This window comes from Lissotriton helveticus, chromosome 12, assembly GCF_964261635.1.
Source record: "Lissotriton helveticus chromosome 12, aLisHel1.1, whole genome shotgun sequence".
Taxonomy (NCBI): Eukaryota; Metazoa; Chordata; class Amphibia; order Caudata; family Salamandridae; genus Lissotriton; species Lissotriton helveticus.
Window position 1 is genome coordinate 273,304,360 of NC_136073.1, and position 20,768 is coordinate 273,325,127.

The window sequence follows — 20,768 nt, forward strand, 5'->3', positions numbered from 1 at the left end:
TGCGCTACGCGTATGACGAGCTGACCTTGTCACGTAACGCGGGTTTTTTAAAATCGCAGCGTGCAGCGGGAAAACCGCTAGCGCGCATGCGGTTAATATTAGAAACATTAGCATGCATCATAAGGCAGAGACACTGAGACTGGGCAATGCGCTTCCAGCAGAGGCCGCTTAGCATATCTTTGTGTGCAGATGACATGGTACTCTATGTATAAAACCCCAAAAGTTACCTGGAACAGGTGCCACATGAATATGTTCACTTTTAAAGGTTTTTTGGGCTGACCATTAATTGGGGAAAATCAGTTATTATACCACTCACGGAATGCAAGAAGCCATACGAGCTTGAATACCCACATGAATGGGCAACAAACCCTGTGAAATATCTAGGAGTATGGGTACATAGGAACACATGCCTAGTCATACAAGAAAACTACAGCAGGGACCTAACCTAACTAGAAAGCAGAGTTGAAAGATGGATAAAAATGCCACTATCGCTGGCAAACAGGCTAGCCCTGATAAAAATGATAATACTCCTGGGTTTCCTTAACCTGTTTATAAATATCCCCACCATCTTGCCCAGTGTGCTCTTCGCAAACATACATACACAACTTCTGAGACTAATCTGGGCAGGGAAGCAGCCGAGAGTTAAGCTGGAAACCCTCACTATGCCCTACAAAAGCAGAGGATTCGGAGCTCCAGATCTCCACTTGTACTGCCTCTGTGCCCAGGAACACTTTGTGCATTATTGGTAAAATCCCATTGCATACAAGCCCCATTTAGCCATGGAGGAGGGGGATGCACACCTTGTTTCGTTGCGTAACAAAGGGGGAATACGTTGTATAGAATTAAATACGCTACTATGCACTACCACAGCCAGGCAGGCGCTGCGGAGATGGGCAGTGAAAATGTCACTGTATGCACCGATGCTTCCGATTGACTATCATCCGGATATCTTGGTGCTACAGGAGCGGGGAGCCCTGAATGTGCTGAACCAGGCTAGTACGAGGAGGATGAGCAATATAATTTCCCGGAGGGCCAGTTCATAACCCAAGACAACCTACAATACATACAAAACAGACCACCACTATTTACTTTTCTATGTGGAGGAGTGTGGCTCAATGCTTAGAGCGGCAGACCCTGATGCAGAGTTCTGGCCAGGGGACCAGGGTTCCATTCCCGCCTCGGCAGGGTCTCGGGCTCATTTTCCTCGGACCTGTTAATTCTCGCCTCGGTGCCTATTCTAATCACGGGCCCCACGCTGCAACTCTGGGCAATAGCTTGCTTAGCCTCCACACCGGCCCCAACAGCGCTACGGATGCCTGGCTTCACCCTGGGGGTGCCCAGGAGTGGACACTTCACAGGGAAAGCCAGGAGGGGTTCTACAGCGGTATGAGTATCAGCGCCAGGAAGCCGAATAGGCGACACCGCAAGGTGACCATCTGGTGACAGTGCGCTCTATAAATACCATGACATTTACATATATCAAAGGCTCAGTGTAGCACTGAGGGAGCAGTAACCGATGTTTTTGCAGGTAACCCCCCCCCCCCCCCCCCCAACACTAAATACACTACAGGCATTGCTGGCGGCCCGTACGTGTGAGAATCTAATTACTAAGTTATATTGGACTGCGCAAGCTTAGGTAAAGAACACTTTCAAGCAAGCATTTGAACACTGGAACGCACTATTGCAGCCGCAGCTCATCCAGAAGGAATGGGAGTAATGTTGTAGTCTGAGGTGCTAACATCTACATTGCATCTCCACATTATACATTTTAAATACATACAGCAAATGTACTATACTCCTAAGCGGTTACATAGATATGACATCATAGGCAATGACAGGTGTCATAGATGTGTGAAAGAGGGAGCAGACTATACATCTAGCATGGGATTGTGATAAAATAAAATCCTTTTGTTCCAAGATGGTACGAAATGTAAACAAAATGATTGGAAACATTGCAGTCCACATGCCTGCTCCTTAACTTGAAGGGAGGCATGTATAAGTTTACAGCAATAGCGTTGCTAATGGCCAAAAGGTGCGTGGAGATGAAATGGGGAAGAAGATTAATCCCCACACTGTTACAGTGGGTTAAGGAATTGGTGTACTGTAAAGAGACGCTGGACATATATGCAGAGGAACTCCCAAGTGCAGCCAAATCGAAAGAAATATGGGGCCCTTTGACTGCATACTTAAGAGAAAGAGAGGCCGAAAGTAAGGACGTGGTCGCATAAGTAGAACTGTGATCCAGAACTGACAAACAATGTAAATGAGAATCACTTGCTAAGCAAAGTAAGCGTGATAAGGTGGGCTGCTGTGCTGGTTTGTGTTGTATTGTTTATGTTCTGATGAATAAAAAGAAGGGAAAAAAGTAGTTAAGAGATCCAGACTTTATGTACCCCATTGATGGAACACCTGCAATAACTGACAATGATTCAGTTCCCATTCGTGGCACTGTTTCTCCATTCTGCTTAAGGAGTCCACCCATTTGTTCTCTACTCCCAGAATATGTTCCCCTCTCGGAGAGATGTTGTGGGCAACCAACCATTTCCAAATTTGCTGAACTTGAGCAGACAAGACCTGTGATCTCGTTCCTCTTTGTGTGGCGAGATAAACATTGTAGTGGTATGGTCTGTTATGACCAATAACAAGGAATTGCGGAGTCTTGGAAGAAAACATTGGAGGCCCAGGAAAATAGATTCCAATTCCAGGACATTTATGTGCAACCATGCTTCCTGTGCAGACCATTTCCCAACAATTTCCAAGTCCTGCAAATGGGCTCCCTAAATTTCTGAACGATACGCCTTGAGATCTATTTTCCATGTCCTTCTACTTACCCATCGCCAACTTCCTAGTCTGGTAATTGATATTGAGTCCTTGAAGGTTCACTGGCATTGAACCCATTAAGCATCCAGGTGTTCCTGCAAAGGTCACATGTAAAGACGACAATTTGGTCTTAATGGAATGTAAGATGGCATCATTCCCAACACGGATTTGTACTTCCAGACAGATGTGAAACTCCTCCCTAAGAGGGAATCCAGTACTGTCTTGAGCCGATGAATCCTTTCTGCAGTTGGGAAAGTCTAGGAAATGTTGGTATTCAGAAGTCACCTCTGAAAAACTGCTGACCTGGATGGGGCCAGTGACAAATTTTCTCTGTTCAGTTGGAGGCCTATGGTCCTGAACATCCGCAGACAGGCCCAAGTAGATTTTCTTACAGAGGAAAATGTGGGACCCTTTATAAGGCAGTTGTTCAGGTAAGTGAACACTTGGTGTCACTTTCTCCTCAAGGAGGCTGCCATTAGGCCATGCATTTTGTGAAGACCCTGGGAGCCGAGAGCAGCCCAAAAGGAAGTTCTTTGAATTGGTAATGGCACCTTGCCACCTCAATACCTTGCATGCATGGGTATATGGAAGTGTGTATCTAGAAGATCCTGGGAGGTCATGGAATCCACTGTATTCAAGTTGTAGGATCTCCTGTAAGTATAACATCCTGAAAGGTTGTTTCTTTAAGTATTGAAGAGCCTCGAATCTATCATCTGTCTTCATTTTCTTGATTTATTTTTGATGAGGAAGAAGTTGGAGTAAAAACCTGTTATACTGAAGCAACAGAAGCCCCTCTATTGCATCCTTGGTGAGTAGCAAACAAATGTGCTTCAGCAAAGGCAGATGGTAAAGGGATTTTCTGCGAGGTGGAAAATTGAGAGATTTTTGAACAAATTCCAGGATCTGGCTGCGTTGTATTACGTTGATTACCCATTTGTCAGAAGAAATGGTCTACCATGGACTGTAAAATTTGCAAAGGGGGTTTCTGAATTGGTGTTGAGGTGGGACTGAGGTGACTGGTGCCCTCAAAGTATCCTTGGCACCTAGAAGGGTCCTGGAATTTTCCTCCAGCCTGAGGATGTCTTCGTGAGGGTTGCTGAGCATACGACGAAGCTATTGTCCATCTATACTGCTGCTGAGAAGAGTAGTGCGCTCAACACCCCTGCTGAAAATATGGTTGGTATCTATTTTGCTGGTCAAGTACTCTGGACAGAAATTGCCCTCTAATGTGTGGTGTCCGTGTCAGACTTTATAGATCGTACAGCATCATCTGCATACTTGCCAAAAAGATTATCTCCATCAAATGGCATGTCAGTTATCTTCGCCTGCAATTCTGGTCAAAACGAAGTGACCTTTAGCCAATCTTGGCGACATAGGACAGCATCCCTTGCCATCTGACAGAATGCTGCGGAGGAGCTATCCATGGCAGCATCAATGACTTCCGATGAATCTCCTTTGCTTCCTCCTTTTTATCCTCTGGGAGATATTCCAGAATTACTGACGTGTCCGACCAAATCAGATGGTATTTTCTCATCAATATGGCCAGCGCATTTGACGCCCTGATAGATGTTGCCAGCGCATTAGACGCCCTGATTGATGTTGCCACCATAGGGTAGAAGCTCTTACCGATGTGATCTAATCTTCAATTATCCTTATCAGGAGGGGCAGAGCAAGGTGTGGAAGGATTCTTAGTGTGCAGTTGGGCTGCCTGCATAATGATGGAGTCAGGGCGTGGATGAGCAATAAGACGTTGGTGAGTTGTCTGGCGCCTTTTACTTTTTGTCCAACTTGGTGACCACAGCTGCCACTAAAGCCAGCGTATTCATACGTTTCAACCCCTCCTGCCATATATACTCCACTTTGGGGATGGATTGGACTGATCGTTGACACAAATCCTTAAAGTCATAGAGGAATTATTCAGTTTGCTTGATAGGGAGAGGCAAGTCAAAAAGCTTTGACATTCTTAAGGAGCTTGTGAAAACCTCCAATACTTGCTAGGAGTTAATTAGCCGGCACTGGCAAAGTCAAAGCAGATAACGGAGCCACATAATCATCCCATTCCAGGTGATCGCCTGTTGATCCAGAAAGAATCTCACCCTGGGCTGGCTGTTGTTCCCAATCACTATCAATAGTCATCCCTTATAGCAATTGGAGGCAAGATTGTTCCCTCCTTTTGCTGCTGTGTGCCCAAAAGAAGTTTATGAAGGGATACAGCCACTAGAGCCTTTGAACGTTGCACCAGGTCATTCGCCTCCAGAAATCTCTTATAATAATCATTCAGCATTAGGTGCAAATCAGTGACCAGAAATATAGGGACTGTAATGGTGTCCTCTTTCATACTGTGCTGCTCCTCACCAAATCAGTGACCAGAGATATAGGGACTGTAATGATGTCCTCTTTCATATGGTGCTGCTCCTTTTCAGGATCATTGTAAGGATAATGCTCCTGAAAGGTGTCATAACTTTGAATGGACTGTTGACGCTTGCCCTGAAAAGAGAAGTCACCTTCTAAGTATCTAGAAGTGCCCTGAGTAGCATCTTCCTCATCAGTGTCCTGGCATTTTACATTTAGCTGTGTTGGGCTGTAGACTGGGGCAAAGGACTCATCACCTGACTCCTCCATTTCGAGAAGCTGCAATGGGGGAGAGGGGACACTATCATAGGATCCTGATGTATGGGTATTTGAATTCCCTCATCAGAGATGAACAGTCTCCTTTATGGCCTTGGATGAAGATGCCACTGATAGAAGCTTTGTTGACAGGAGTGTTGTTGATGGCTTAGATGAGACTGAGGGTGTCGACGGTGGTGCCATCAATATTCTTGCTGATGCCATCGTCGTCAATAGCTTTGCCAATGATGATGGGGATGTTTTCGCCAACACGTCTCGTGCTCACAACAGCACTGGATTCAAGCTAGCCTGGCTGATGAAGGATGATGCCCTGAAACCGGTCCCAGGATGCTTGTTTCCGGTCCAGAGAGGACCTAGCTTGGCAGATCAGGCTGGACTGTTCCCACAAGGAACAGGGTCAAGAGTGATGCACATGGCTGAGTCCATGTTACTAGGGGTGAATGCTTGCATTGTCCACCATTCCGTCCATCAACTGTTTCTTTTGCACAACACTTTCCCCGTCATCGCTACAGCCGTCAATGGGATGAATTACGATGACGGTTCGGTTGACGGACTGATTTTCTTCATTGGAGGTTCCTTAAAAGGTGTCACAGGAACCAATAAAGAGGAAGAAGGAGCCTTTCTGTGAGAGGCTGTAAGCTCAGCAGGTTCCTTACTCTGAGATCCCTCAGATCTGGAAGATTTAGCCCTCTTGGAGTCTGTCAGATGAGGATGAGCCCTCATTTTTGCAGTTCTCAGAGTCGGAGTGTCTGTCTTCTTTTGGACCAAAAGGAGGAGTCTGGCCTCACGGTCTTTCAAGGTTTTGGCTGAAAAGGTTTGACAAGGTTTGTACTCCTTTGGCTTATGGTGAGGGTACAGGCAACAAAGATATTCATTGAATAGCCTTGGCTACTCACACGATTTACAAGGCCTAAACAGCCTTTTTAGGTCTCGCGACCTATCGATGCGCGCATGCGCATCGAGCGGAGCGAGAATTCAAGCGGCGAAAACTTCATGAAACCACCAGCTTTTTGCTGGCGTTTTCATGGCGTTTTCCTGCAGTTCATGTGAACCACGTGTTCAAACATGAACGTGCATCAGCCTCCCTCCATTTGCCGCAGAGCACATCAAAGGGCTTCGCCCAGCGTGCGCTCTGCGGCTTCTCGGCTTCTCCTCCCCTAATTGGATTTCTCCTCCCCCTCCCCAGCCAGCTTCCCCCAGGCCGTGTTCCCTCATTAGTGCAAGAACTGCAAGTTTTCAAAACTCCTGGTTTTCCCTCAACTGAGTGACCTATCGCGCCTATCGACTATCTAAAAGAACAAAGGTATATGATTGAGCCCATTTTCACTTTTCAGAGGAGCATGGTTTAAAAGCAAGTCATTAAAAAAATGTAAGTGTTTGAAAAACGTTATTTTTTTTATCTGATTTTTTTTTAGATTGGCAAGACTCAGTAATGCAGAAAATACACACAAAAGAGACAGTCACCAAACGCCAAAGCACCAGCATATCAAACACGAGGGAGTGTTTCAGAGCACAGTTCGCCGTCTCAATCATTTCAAACCGCATGTCATTACCGCACGGCCTTACTCCGAGCATGCATGTCGGCCGGTCCCTGCGTGAGGGGGGCGAGAACCAAGAACGCGAGCATTAGGCAACAGAGAGGGCGAGAGGGGCCATTTTCTGACGTGTCCTTCATCGTAATGAGCGGCTCGGCTGCTCTCGCGCACACACCACGAGAGAAGATCCTGTCTATATTAAGCGAACCCTCTGCAGCCTCCCGCCCACAGGCGTCTCCAGATCAGCAGACAGGCAAACAAAGACAGACAGACGTGCCTCGTCACTCCTAGCCACTAACCTCGTGAAAGCAAAGCACAGGAACCAAGCTAGCAGAGTGTACTCGCCCTGAACGCCATGCATTTGGAAACACTTTCAATGGGCATAAAAGCAAGCATTGGCATTGCCAATAGGTCTCGCTTGTGGGACCTTATAAGTATTTAGTTTTGCAGCACACTATCCGATTATGCAATTCGGATATTGTGCTGCAAAACTAAATACTTATAAGGTCCCACAAGCGAGACCTATTGGCAATGCCAATGCTTGTTTTTTTAGCCCTCCGACATGCTGGTAACAAGGAGACTGTACCTTAGAAGTTGCTTGAAGGTCAAAAGATCAGTTTGAGAACAGTTGACAAGAAAAAACCCTGACTGAGCAGAGCTCAGGGAGACTCCCTAACACACGATGTGAGGTAGGAAATCTGAGGTATGGTAGCTCTACAGGGGATGAGTGTTTCAGCGTCGGTATTCTGGTTGCAGTTTGGTTGCATTAAAACAATGCAAACAATGTCTATTGTTCTCAATGGGATTCCTAATGTTTATGTATTTACATTGCTTTTATTACTGTTACCGTGAGACTCCCACCATGATGATGGGGAAGATTTAAGCATGTGACTCTCTTAAAGATACAATAATAGAGAACAGAATGTGTCCCTGAAACCTGTGTAAGAGATGCAGTGTGTGTGGGTGCTCGAGGTAAGATCAATGAACCACCACTGATGTGGCATTCCAAAGGTATGAGGATCATCTTTGCACTAGGGCACATCTATTTGACGATAAGCATTAGTATCAGTTATTAAGGGAAGAGCATAGAAAAACTTCCCTGACCATTCTTTAAAAAGGGTATTCCCCTTTGTTCCTGGATGGAGGCGTAGGAAGGGTAGTTCTTGTTCTCTGCATCTTCCAAGAGGCCTGTTTGCCAAAATCCCCAACTGAGTGATTCAGCTTGTGCACTTTCAGTAGCATTAAGATGGACTACAGCGATTTATGATTTACGGCCAGGAGTAATTTGACTCAGGATTTTTCTTAGTTACTGAGGTCCTGATGAGCAAACATCAGGTAGTGGAGGGTTGTGGAATTCCTATAGCCTGACACCAAGGATATATTGTTTGGGGTCAAGAACAACAGGTTTTCATGATGTGTATTTTGTTCTTGGGACATGTAGGCCCAACTCACTGCAGCCCAAACACGTTGGCTTCCAGTTATAGTACCATTTTATGGATCAGGGAAGGGCACGCTCTGCAGTGAAGGTAATATTTGTGTTCATATGTTTATGCTGTTCGAACTTGTATTCATGGTTCAATAATTCAAACCCTTTATTATTAGGGTGAGTGTTCTAAGGAAATGTAAGCTTGGCCTGCACTACTGATAGCAGTTCAAGTATAAACTTTTCAAAGTTTAGCTGTATGAGGTTAAGCATAATGCTCCCAGAATGCTCTCCGATTAGATGCAAACATTTGCAGAACCTTGAAAGCAAGATGGATGATTTTTTGCTTTCAAAATAAAATGTTCACAAAACTACCATTTCTTTGCAGCATCATTTATAAAACGTGTTGATGCATACTAGTATTTCCCAAAAACATTCCTTATGGACAATTAGTGAATTAGTTTAAACAAGATAATGGGAAACATAAAAATAAAGAAGCACTGGCAAATTCAGTAGGTCTGAAATTGGTGGTCAGCCTTTTGGTTTTTTCAATGCGTGTGATGTTTTGGCATGGTTTTTGTAAAACCTCATTCGCGTGGGAGCTGCCAGGCCCTCACCCTTATAACAAGAATTGTCAAAAAGCAAAAATACATTTTATCTCAAAAAGCACACATTGCCACATTAGTTCCTGGCACTGAACAAAACTACTTTGTGTGTCAATATGCTCCTTGTGAAAGAGCAGAATGCCTTCACTCATAGTGAAACCAGCTAATAGAGAGATATAATTTTAATAAAACACAAAAGGTCTTGTTTAACGCCAGACCTAATTAGGAGCCCAATTATTAAAGAAATCTCAAAAGTGCACTGAAGGTACATGTCCTTGTATTAGTGCAGATTTACGGCTTTCATGAATTCACAAGAAATCTTAGTCCTAGAAAATATTTGTGAACTGCATTTTAGCACGAGCAAACATTCATGTGCAGATTTGCTGATACAAAAATCTGTTAAGAGTTTGCAAGTTCACTATCCCTCCAACCACTTTTTTTACCCAACCCTGGAAGAGGTTTTACGTCAGCCATCGTCAGGAGTAAATTTCCTATCTTTTTCAGTATGGGAAAATAGCTGGCATCTGGATTGTAGCAGTAAGCATTCTTAAAGTGTATGGCACACATCCAGTCTTTTTCATGGAGTTGAATAAAGATTTGATTGAGGTCCAGCATACATATTGTTTTAGTATTTAACTTGTCAGCTGAAGGTCATAAATAGAGTCCCTTCTTTCGAACCATGAAGTAACAAGCGTAAACCCCATTTCCTTTTCAAAGTGGGAGAACCACTAAACCTTTCTTCTCCAGAAGACTGCTCACAGGCTTAGCCGAAGTCTCAATGGTATCAGAAAGATTTCTTTAAGAGTTCTGGCCCAAGGAGAGGCTTTGAACGTCAAAGTAAACATTATGCATATTATTCAGCAGCACCCATCTCTCTTCTTGCCATTGTTTCAGATGTTTTGTGATATGTCTCCTTACTGGAATGAGAGAGGAAAAGAAATGGGTGGTTCCCTACAGTCGCAGATGGTTGGTTACTGGCAGCTTTCCCCTTTTACATATCTGTGCTGCCATAATGGCTGTTTTGCTGCTAAATGATGGTGCTCCTGGAGCCACAGAGGGGTTTGAACCCTCCGTTTGAGGTAACTAAGTTTGTAAGACTTGCACTAATGTTTCTGGTACTCCTTTTTCTTTTCTAAACCTACCGCTCTGAGGGCTGTCATCTGCCGCATTTCTTCATCAGCTTGTTAGCCAAACATTATACTAGAGAAATGCGGATTTAGAACCTTCTATTGATTTTGGGTTCAAGGCTTATAAGACAAAGCCAAGATGGCCAATTTATGGCACTATCAATTAATATATAGAGTGAGTGAGCGACCCAATATACCCTTGCGGGCTTGGGCAAATAATATGTTCAAAGAATGAGCCAGCAAGGAGTTTTGTTTAAAAATTCCAAGTTGTAGCCACTGTGGGACGTAAATGAATAAGTTATCCACACTACTATCAGTTAGTGGCTAAGTCTAATTTATACTAAAACAAATCAATATTGTTACCACACTAACAACACGAAAAAATACAAAAAACAGGTTTTTATGGTCAAAAGATTATTATTTTCTTTACAGCAAATGTAGAAAGGGTACTAGAAAAATGCATTTGGGATATACAAGGAGCGTCCTATATACTCCTACAATACATCTCCAGATAAGTCTATACTGCTAAAAAGTGATAACAATGATTTCAAATCAGCAAGATAAATGAAAATCAATGATGATTAGTAAATATCAAGCAGAGTTAGACTTCGTAGTCGACGTTTCGGTCTTTCGGAAATTGTTTCATAAGACCATCATCAGGACTTGGATATTGTGCATTATGAATGATGACCCTGAGAGAAAATTCAGGTACTGATATACACACTTCCCGAAGGGCTCGCGTTGACAGCGTCGGAGCAACAGCGTTTTGGAAACAGCTGTTTCCAAAACGCTGTTGCTCCGACGCTGTCAACGCGAGTTGCTCCGTTTTTTTCGATCGTGATAATTCATTTCCGTCTTCTGAAACTATATCTTCAGCTGATAATTGGATTTTATCTGCTGTGTTCCAAACACTATTTACACAAGTGCCTAGTGTGGCTTGAAGTTTTGGATTCAATATTCTGCAGCACCTTGTCGATTGATTCCAACCAGCATCACTGACCCCTTCGGGAAGTGTGTATATCAGTACCTGCATTTTCTCTCAGGGTCATCATTCCTAATGCACAATATCCAAGTCCTGATGATGGTCTTATGAAACAATTTCCGAAAGACCAAAACGTCGACTACGAAGTCTAACTCTGCTTGATATTTACTAATCATCATTGATTTTCATTTATCTTGCTGATTTGAAATCATTGTGTTATCACTTTTTAGCAGTATAGACTTATCTGGAGATGTATTGTAGGAGTATATAGGACGCTCCTTGTATATCCCAAATGCATTTTTCTAGTACCCTTTCTACATTTGCTGTAAAGAAAATAATAATCTTTTGACCATAAAAACCTGTTTTTTGTATTTTTTCATGTTGTTAGTGTGGTACCAATATTGGTTTGTTTTAGAATAAATTAGACTTAGCCACTAACTGATAGTAGTGTGGATAACTTATTCATTTACGTCCCACAGTGGCTACAACTTAGAATTTTTAAATAAAACCCCTTGCTGGCCCATTCTTTGAACATACTATCAATTAATGGCAAGGCCCGAGAAGCCAGTTGCACTGCCCATTACCTAATTGGAGACCAGCATTCTGTTGTACAAAACCGCCTGAAAATCTTGTCTGTTATTACAACGACGTTTTTCTCTGAAACACTGCAGAGAGACCAACAGAAACTCATCATATCTGCTTTACAAGGACATGGCCCAAGTAGCTTTTGATGCGGTTACCGATGTTCTCCACACTTACAATCCCACTGAACTTAGCTCCTTTGCGCTCCTTTTCAGGAGGGACTGCACATGTTAAAGCAGTGGCAAGATATTTTCTAGCTGCTGTTAATCAGAGTTTGGCTGCAGATCACTCCACATAAACAACTGTTTCTAATCAGGAGACTTATATTTCTTTTCAAGCTTACTAAGAGCAGACCTTGCTGGTGGCAGTGCTAGGACCAACTCCATTTCCGGGTATAATAAGCACTAGAGGAAGGAAAGTGCTTAAATAATAAGATGGTTTATATTCTGGAACATGGCCGATTTGGAGGAATGGGCATGGGAATATTGAGTTTTGCTGCCTTGTTCTTCGTCTATCGGTGACACAAAAGAATGAGATGATTCAGTTAGGGTCGGTTAATACTGTCACACGGATGATATAGAGGATGATGAATTAGTAGAAGTATGGTATCATTGAGGTGTATGAGAATGCCTTCAAGAATACCATGTAATCCTAGTGCATAACTACTGTGTTGACGTTGTAGATTACCTAGGTTGAGACCTCACCTGTAAAAACAAGCCGCTGCAGAAGTACCCCTAAAGGTTGCAAACAAACTTGTGGAGCTGGGGAAATAACAGCATTCAGTGATGTTGGACCAACAGGAGTTTTTGGCAAAAGACATACCGGAGATGTAGATCTCCATGAAAATAAAGGCAAGGAAGGAAACTCCACCACCAATAGAACTTCACAGGTTCCTGAACACGCCCTCAAATACTCAGCGTCTGAAGTATCTAGGTCCTTTCTTCTTTCAATCCGTGAACTCACTCTTCAATGAGGTTTTGGTATCTGCTTTATGATGAACCTTTAAATGTCAAATAATGTGACAAAATAGACTTTCATGCTTGCTTCTATATTTAATGGTGCGTCAATTATGGACCTGCACTTGTCGGTATGAAAGTTAGCACACTGCCTGTTCTTGACATCATAGATCTCAGTGTCAAATGGGAACATCACTGTTGTAGTGATCCCTTCGTGGATCTCCCTCTTGGGTAGTCTCTTAAGACTGATGAGTGGGCAGGAGCAGGGTGCCTTCTCTATGGTCTTCTGACCTCCAAAAATCAACCTCCTGGCTGCTGCACCGATTTTCATGCAGGCCACTGATGTCAATTTTGTGCTGGTCATTTAAAGTTTTTCTGGACATATTCTGGAACTGCTCTTTTCACCATCTAGATAAGATTCTGGTATACAAATGCTGGAGAGGTCAAGGTTACATAAGATGGGTTTTGGCCTCTGCCTTCTTCCTACCACAAGAAGGACTTTTCACAGGGGGAAGTCATTTTCTGTATTTAAAAAAATAAAAATAAATTTAAAAAAACAGAGTTTATGCCTCCAGGAATGTAATTCTAGAATCTTGAAAAAATAGCTGGTGTACAGACAAGACATAGGGCTGAAAAGTGCTTTTTTGCTTTTAAAAGCATTAGCCTTTTCGTAAGCAGTATACACATATATATATATATATATATATATATATATATATATATATATATATATATATGTCTCCACATGTTTTCCCCAGATACGAGGCCGCACTCTGTCACAGGTAGGATAACAACCCTTTATTTCGAAAACAGGCAGCTTCTCATTCCGTCTTTGTGTCCCCCGGCCTGACGCGTTTCTGGGAATCCTTTCCCTTTCTTCAGAAGCCAAAAAACGAGCAGCCTTTAACTTTCATGCAACTGCACTGTCCCCTGCACGCTATTTAAATATATATATATATTTTTTTTTTTTTCTGAATACTCTAAATACTCTGGCCTTCCGCTTGTGGATGGAGCTATTCCTTGATCAGGACTGTCAATGAAGATTCCTTCAAGAGATGTGTTGAAAGGTATGTTTCCTAGCAAGTAAAGAACTGACAATAGAGTTAAAGGGATACAAGATTGTAGTCGCAGTCTCTTTTCATAAATATTTGAAGAAATTAATGACTTTATATATGTCTGTCAATCACTGTCCCGGTATCAGCGATTATCACAGTTAAAATTGTTTTTATTTGGTTTACCAAATAGCTACAGAAGAGATGTCCAGGTTTTTCAGGATTACTTGCACTAAAGAGGCTGAGATGTAGAAGATGTAGTTAATACAGCTTCATAAATTCAAAACAGTTCACTAAAAGTAACGCAGAGGGCAAGTCTCACTTGGTACAGTAACAGCTATAATTGTGCTCCTCTTCCAGGTGAGATAATTATCCCCAGAAGTCAAGACATGCCCGCAGCACAAGTTTTGAACAGTTGCCACAATTCAAGGTTATCCCGGTCTCTGTTTGCAGAACTTGAAAATTAAACAAGACTTTCTTCTGGCCCTCATGAAGGCCCAACAAATTACAGCAGCACAACATGTTGGCAATACAAATGGGTGTGGAAAACCATTGACTTAAAGAAGTGAAGTATCTCTAAGACATGAATGAGTTGATTTTGCATAACCTCAGAAAAGTAATGTTCATATTAGTACCTTATCACATGTGATTAACGCAACACCACTAGACACAAAATATCTACATATTTTGGCACAAAAGAAATAAATATCAGACCTTAATATTTTGGAAGAAATATGTATCTCAAATTGTTTTCTTTTTAAATTCATTTCTAAATTGAATGACAACCAATTCTAACTAATACATGCTGGTCCTGGAAATCATGGTGATTAAAATATTGGAACTTTATCTACATAGTGAAGATAAGGTACACTGTCTAATTTTCATATCCCCTGAGCTCAATTTAGCGATTCTTTTCTCAACAAGAATATGTTTCCCTATTAACAATTTATAAGCCATTTGTCATAGTATTGCAAGTTGTCCGTAGACCCTGCACATATGAATGTGGAGTAAAACTGTTGCTACAAGCGTTCTGCCTCAATATATTTATCCTTTACAAGCTTACATTTGGAGATTATTCCCATCAGTCAATAAAGGCACCAATTATAATGACCCTCAAGCCAAGGTAAACTGGGTTCAATATTGTGATTAGGGTATCAGGAAAGCGTAAACCTACGTAAACAGGGTTTGAGGAAAGTCAAAGGGTCAAAAGGAGAAAACAAAACAATAATAATAATAAAAATAATAATAATAATGAGAAGAGGGATGAAGACACCCATCTAGAAGCCCATGTACTCACCAGCATCCTGCTGAGAAGAGACATTTTTGTCAGTTTTAAGATCACCAATCTGAAAAAGAGCACACATTACTGCCTGCGAAAAAGAAAGCTAAAGCATGAATCTATACATCTTACAGGACCCTTCTTAACGTAATTCTTGTCTCCGAAATGGCTCATCTGTCACAACAAGTTAAAAATGTACAAGACTAGGACTCTTATAAGTGCTATATTTTTCCCTCCACCCCCCCAAACTGGCCCCATGCCTTATAATTTCCTCCCCTGCTAGAATCCCAGGCCCTGTGAACTGCCTTTGCTACAGTCACCATATACACAACCTTGTAGCATTAGCAACTTAACATTACGTTTTAAATGCCTATTACTGCGCTGAAATCCTGCGCTTCGTACTATAGCAACTCTCTTTCCAGAAGAGATCTAAACAGGTTTACTTAAAAAAAATAAGCAATCAATTCTTGAAAGATTACAATGCACTGAGTGGAACCCATCCATTAAGCCGTGCCAGCAAACCAAGACAGTCATTAGAAGAGACAAATGACATAAGCTTAGAAGACAGGAGACAGCATAATTAAACATTAACCGTTGGAACAAACAATCTTTCACAGTAAATGGAAATGGCACATTACAAAAAGGAACCACATTAAAGGGTACAAAAAAGGAGTTGAAGATGAAGCCTGAAAGGGCAGAGAAAGAAAGGTGTTTTAGTTAAAAGAAGGACAATGAAGTGGAAGCAGAAATGGGTTGAAAATACTCTAAAAGATGCTGGGTGACAGGTCTGTGGTACAACCTGAGACATTTTCCTTCCTCTATTTTATAAACTTTGTTAGTACGAGAATGTTAGTGAGTAGTGTGCTAACACTGGTGAAATATAAAGGATCCTTAGCCTTCCCTGAGCCCTTTTTCCGCTTTCTTCTCTGCTACATGATGGGAAGGTCAGGAACTTACAGACTCGTATGTTGGGGGATTGCTGGGAATCTGTGGCGCGTTTCCTCCCATCTGAGGTGGATGGAAGTTACCAAATGGCTGGTAGATACCCACCGCTGGTCCATTAAATGTGTCCTGTGGAAGGGAATTCACAAAGCATTGATTATCAGGACTTTGTTAATTATTTTAAGCATCTGGGACAAAAAAAGCACTATATCATGCGTTTAAATGTTAGCAACAAAATGCAACGGCATAACCATAACTACAAAATCAAGCATTAAAGAGGAGATTTTAAAGATACACCAGTTTGTGCAATAAATACTTGCATTTAAACCAAAGAGGACACTGTTCCTGTGGCGAGGTGCAAAAGTCACCTGTACGCCTAAAAGAAAAGAAGAGAAGAAAAGAAAAGATGCAGAGTCCTAGGTTGTAGTGGACCCACTCTAAAGGAGAAATAACAAGTCTTGTCTCCTGTTGCCCTCACACACCCCGAAAGGTGTCATGCTTCATCATCGGGCGTTGCTCCTCGTAGGGCCGGTGCTGCAATTCCCTACGGGTCACCCGAAGGGTCACTTTGTGGAGATCTTTTAATATGGCCGGATGATGTATGTGGGTGTGTGGAGAGTGGGTCCAATGTGGGAAATAGAAGTGCGTGCAAATTGATTAAAACGGACAGGGGAATCTCAAAGGAGAGGTTTGATTTGGTGACAACCTTGTCAGAGTAAAAAACCTATAATAATGGTGTAGTCCCAATGGCACACTGTGCCCAGGTATAAAGTCAACATGTTTTGCGCATTTGTCGCCCAAACGGTCATTTGCGCTTCATCAGGACAGAAATAATAAAAGTGCACGTGATAGTGATTGTTAAAAATTGATACCCACAATAATTGTCAGGGCTGGCCATTAAGCTGCTCCTAATGGAACCACGATAGTTGAGTATCGCTTCCTCGCTCCCTCGAAAAATTCGAGACAGAATGCAGAACAAATCAAAACATTCTCCCCCAGTCAAAATATCTGGGTTAAATCCATTCTTTTGCTCACCATGCCACCCCAGTTCAGACCTGGCCATATACAAACCAGTCAGTGTGGTTACTTTAGTTTTGACAACTCCGCTACTTTACCACAGTTATTTTCTTCTGTATGTGCATTTTGTATAGGTGAAACGCGCTTTCAATTAGTGGTGGGTGGGAGCATCAGTTAGGAAACTGGGAAGGATTCCCTCGCTGACTAATTATTACTATAGGCACATAAAATGTTCTTCTACAGCATGGAATCCTCCACAGATATACATCCTATAGAATAAGTTCCAAAGGAGTATCTCAACCACTGCAGAGGAGGGGGATTGAACCTGTCTAACCAGATTTTGAAGGGAAGCTGGGAAAACAGGTGACGTTCTTTCCCTACATTCAGGTCTAAAAAAGAACATGTAGCTAGCGTATGATCTAACCAGCAGATCATTGCTCTCCAAATATCAGAGAATAATTGTTGCAAAACGCCACTGAAGATGCTTTTCCTCTGATTGAGGATAGCCTGGTCTATGCTGCCAAGGCTCACCAGACCAGACTCTAGTTTGATTTGTAAGGCACCAGTTGTGAGGCACATTGGAAGCACAATCGAGATATGGAAAGGGTGCACCAGTTGCATTTGTTCTCTGGAAGAATAGGCGGCACCAATTTTCCATTCTGTCACAAACGCTTTTGAAAACAATATTCCAAAATAAAATTAGATTAAAAAAACGTGAACATTGTTGGTGGCATGTGGCGAAAGGTGGAGGTGATTTCCTTCGAGCAATTAAGACAAACATATGGGATGGCCCCCTCAGAACAATTCAGGTATACGCAAATATGCCATGCCTTGATGGCAATACTGCCAGCAGATTCAGAGGTCCCGAAAGCGTCCCCGCTGGAGAACAGACTACATGCCGAAGAGGGCGACATCTCTCACCTACCGCAAACTCATAAATAATTTACCTGACCCAATGGGACCCCTAAGGGATAAATGGACCCATGATCTTGGCGAAATGGATGACACAGAGTGGCAGGAAGCGTTAGAATCCCCAAGGGAGGTGGGTATACCCTCGAGACTTAGGCTGGTGCAATTACGCATACTACATCGCTCTTATTACACTAGACACACCCTACATAAGATAGGGAGGGTGGAGCATCCCTACTGCCTGAGGGGTTGTGGAGAAGAAGGTAACTTTTACCATACCATATGGGACTGCCCCAGGATAGCACAATATTGGGCTAAAGTGATGCGGACCATTTCACAGGTAGAGGGGGGTCTCACTACTACTGGAGTAAAGGGCTGTTTATTAAATATTTGGGAGCCAAACGACCACACGCGCATCAGGCAGAGCTGGGTTACGCTGGGCATGATGATTGTCAGAAGAAATATAGCACAGAGATGGGGGGGGGCCGAACCTAGTGGCATGGGGCAAGGATATGGATGCAGCCATGATTGCGGAGAGAGTGATAGATCGTAACAGGGGTTGCCCTAAAAAATGGAACACTTTGTGGGGGGCGTGGAATAAGTATAGGGGTATGCCTTATGATCCACTATCGGACCAAGAAGACAGTGACTCGGAGTCGGAGGAGGTCTAGTGGCTCAAGACTGCATAAAGACTGGAGGATCTCAGTTGTTACAAGAATGCATAGTTTGGAACTGGATATAATCACAAAGGTATATTTTAACGCTGTGAGATGTTGTACTTCATGTTTATGTTGCATGTTCTTGAAATGTATGATTAACAAGAAAATAAATAAAAAAGACATGTTAAAAAAAACGTGAACATAACAAATCTGCATTCTGATTTCTGCCCATCTTCCAGCATAAGCTGCACCGAAAATGAGATACTGCCACTTTAAGGCGCCAGCCTTGCAGGATCTAGATTGTCCTGCACCTGCTGTGACATTGACCGTACACTCCTATAACCTATGCAATTCTGCTTGCACAAAATGTGGACTAATCTTCCTAATTTGCTACTTAATAGAGTTGTTCCCCATTACAGCACACTCTAGACCTCCTTGGAAGATAGCATTGAAATAAAAGCCAAATAAGAGTAAACATCCATTTTACGATAGTTTAAACTGCGCAGGATGATAGGCACCTTCGGTAGCATATGAGACAAACAAGCAGCCTGATTTATATTTAGATAGGCAGCCCGCACAGTAAATTACTCTGTCCCCATGGTGGAGAGGCCGCCCACCTAATTTATAGATGACCACCAAGCAGGCGGTCATTTATAAAAGCATTGCATATTACTCTGTGCTACGGGGCTGCGGAATCAGGACGTAGCCTTGTAGCACAGAGTAAGATTTTCTTTTTAAAAAGAAAAAATATAAATGCTCCCCTCACCATGGGAGTCTTCTCCCATGTTGGGGGGAGCATTATTAACGATTCTACTGTCCTAACTGGTATGTTTTACTGGGCGGAAAGAAACAGCAAATAATTACTACATGTCTGCCCACCAAATTGGGCGGGTGGACATACAACCATTTCTCCTATAGGCCCTTACTCCACAGGGCCGTCAGAGAAGTTTTGCCAAGGCAGCAACAGAGTAGTTCTGTCATGCCAAACTTAAGGTTCACCCACTTTTAAATCAGGTGTGCGGATCTTCATATTGGTGGTATGTATAGTCCATCACAGTTGTAACGGAGTATAAACACCACCAACATATGAATAAAGGCCCAAAGATCTTTAAAATATCTTAAATCCTGGGTCCTGCCTCAGTAACAGTCAAATCATACCATTAGCATTCAGTGATAACTGTGCAAGTATCCCCAGTAAATCAACTTGCAGAAGAACATGTAGAGCAAAAATATACCTAAAAACAAAAAGCTGAAATATTATGCATTACACTAGTAGATACTATAACTATGAAATTCTTTTTGGTCTGAAACTGTTCCATGCGTGCTGCTGCTTAAAGGACGTAGCCTTCTACACACCTTGCTCCTTTACGGTATGATGGAAAAGTGAAGGCGCAGTTTTCCAAGACACAAGGTAGTACAGAATTATTTTGCTGCCTTCTTTATGGAGTGCAGGAAATTAGAAAAGCTAGATGTAATCAGCTTTGAGATTCGATACAATAGTCATATGTATTAGTTAACAGCATCTTTTTCACAGCTTAATTTGTTGCATATATGTATCTGGTGGTATCTGTATAACACAAACTAAACTGTAAAGCAACAAAACACTGAACATGATCTTTTATAAAAAGACAGGATGATCTAGACTGTGAGCAGATAGTTTTTTTTTTTTAAGAGATGGGTTTGCTGTTACTTTCGGAATTCACGGAATAGAGGAGCCCTGCCATCCTGAGGATTAAGGGAATGTTGTTTCAGATCTTGGGACTACATATGTGGATAGCCTGCTTTCTGGCCTTTCCCATCTTGCCTGTCACTTTTAAGCTGGTTATTCCAAGTTGAACTTTACAGCAATATCATTGAAGGAGAAATTAACACATGAAATCCTGTACACTTTTGAGGCTTAACATAAAATCCCTGTCTGCTGGCAGTTATAGTGCTAATTTGACGATCTGACAATGTTTAGATTTGCCAGCTGTTTCAGGGATATTCTTGGTGATTCTGTAGCTGGGTTAATGTTTGTAGGTGGCAGGTTTGGACATCTTGGTGCTGAAGCCAACGTGGACTTCATATGACTGTCTCTTTGACCTTGAGAAATACCTTGATGATGTACAATTAATGGAATGCTTCAAAGGTGAGAACTATTCTTTCAGGGTTAAAAGCTTACACAAAATTGAGTTCACCACTTAGGATGGTCCCAACACAGGAGTGAGTGCTAAAAGATCCCTCCAAAAGAAAGGCTCCATGAAGCTAAGCTT

General features: G+C 42.4%; 1 protein-coding gene across 2 annotated transcripts in view; it reads right to left on the bottom strand.

The window, feature by feature from the left end:
* Window positions 1-20,768, bottom strand: part of IST1 (IST1 factor associated with ESCRT-III) — a 128,777-nt gene that overhangs the window by 18,836 nt on the left and 89,173 nt on the right. For both annotated transcript variants that reach the window (XM_078669678.1, XM_078669679.1), the window contains exons 8-9: window positions 15,947-16,060; window positions 15,008-15,056 (exon numbers count right to left, since the gene is read on the bottom strand). In XM_078669678.1, the coding sequence (XP_078525804.1) occupies window positions 15,008-15,056; window positions 15,947-16,060 (163 nt within the window). The remainder of the gene's footprint in view (window positions 1-15,007; window positions 15,057-15,946; window positions 16,061-20,768) is intronic.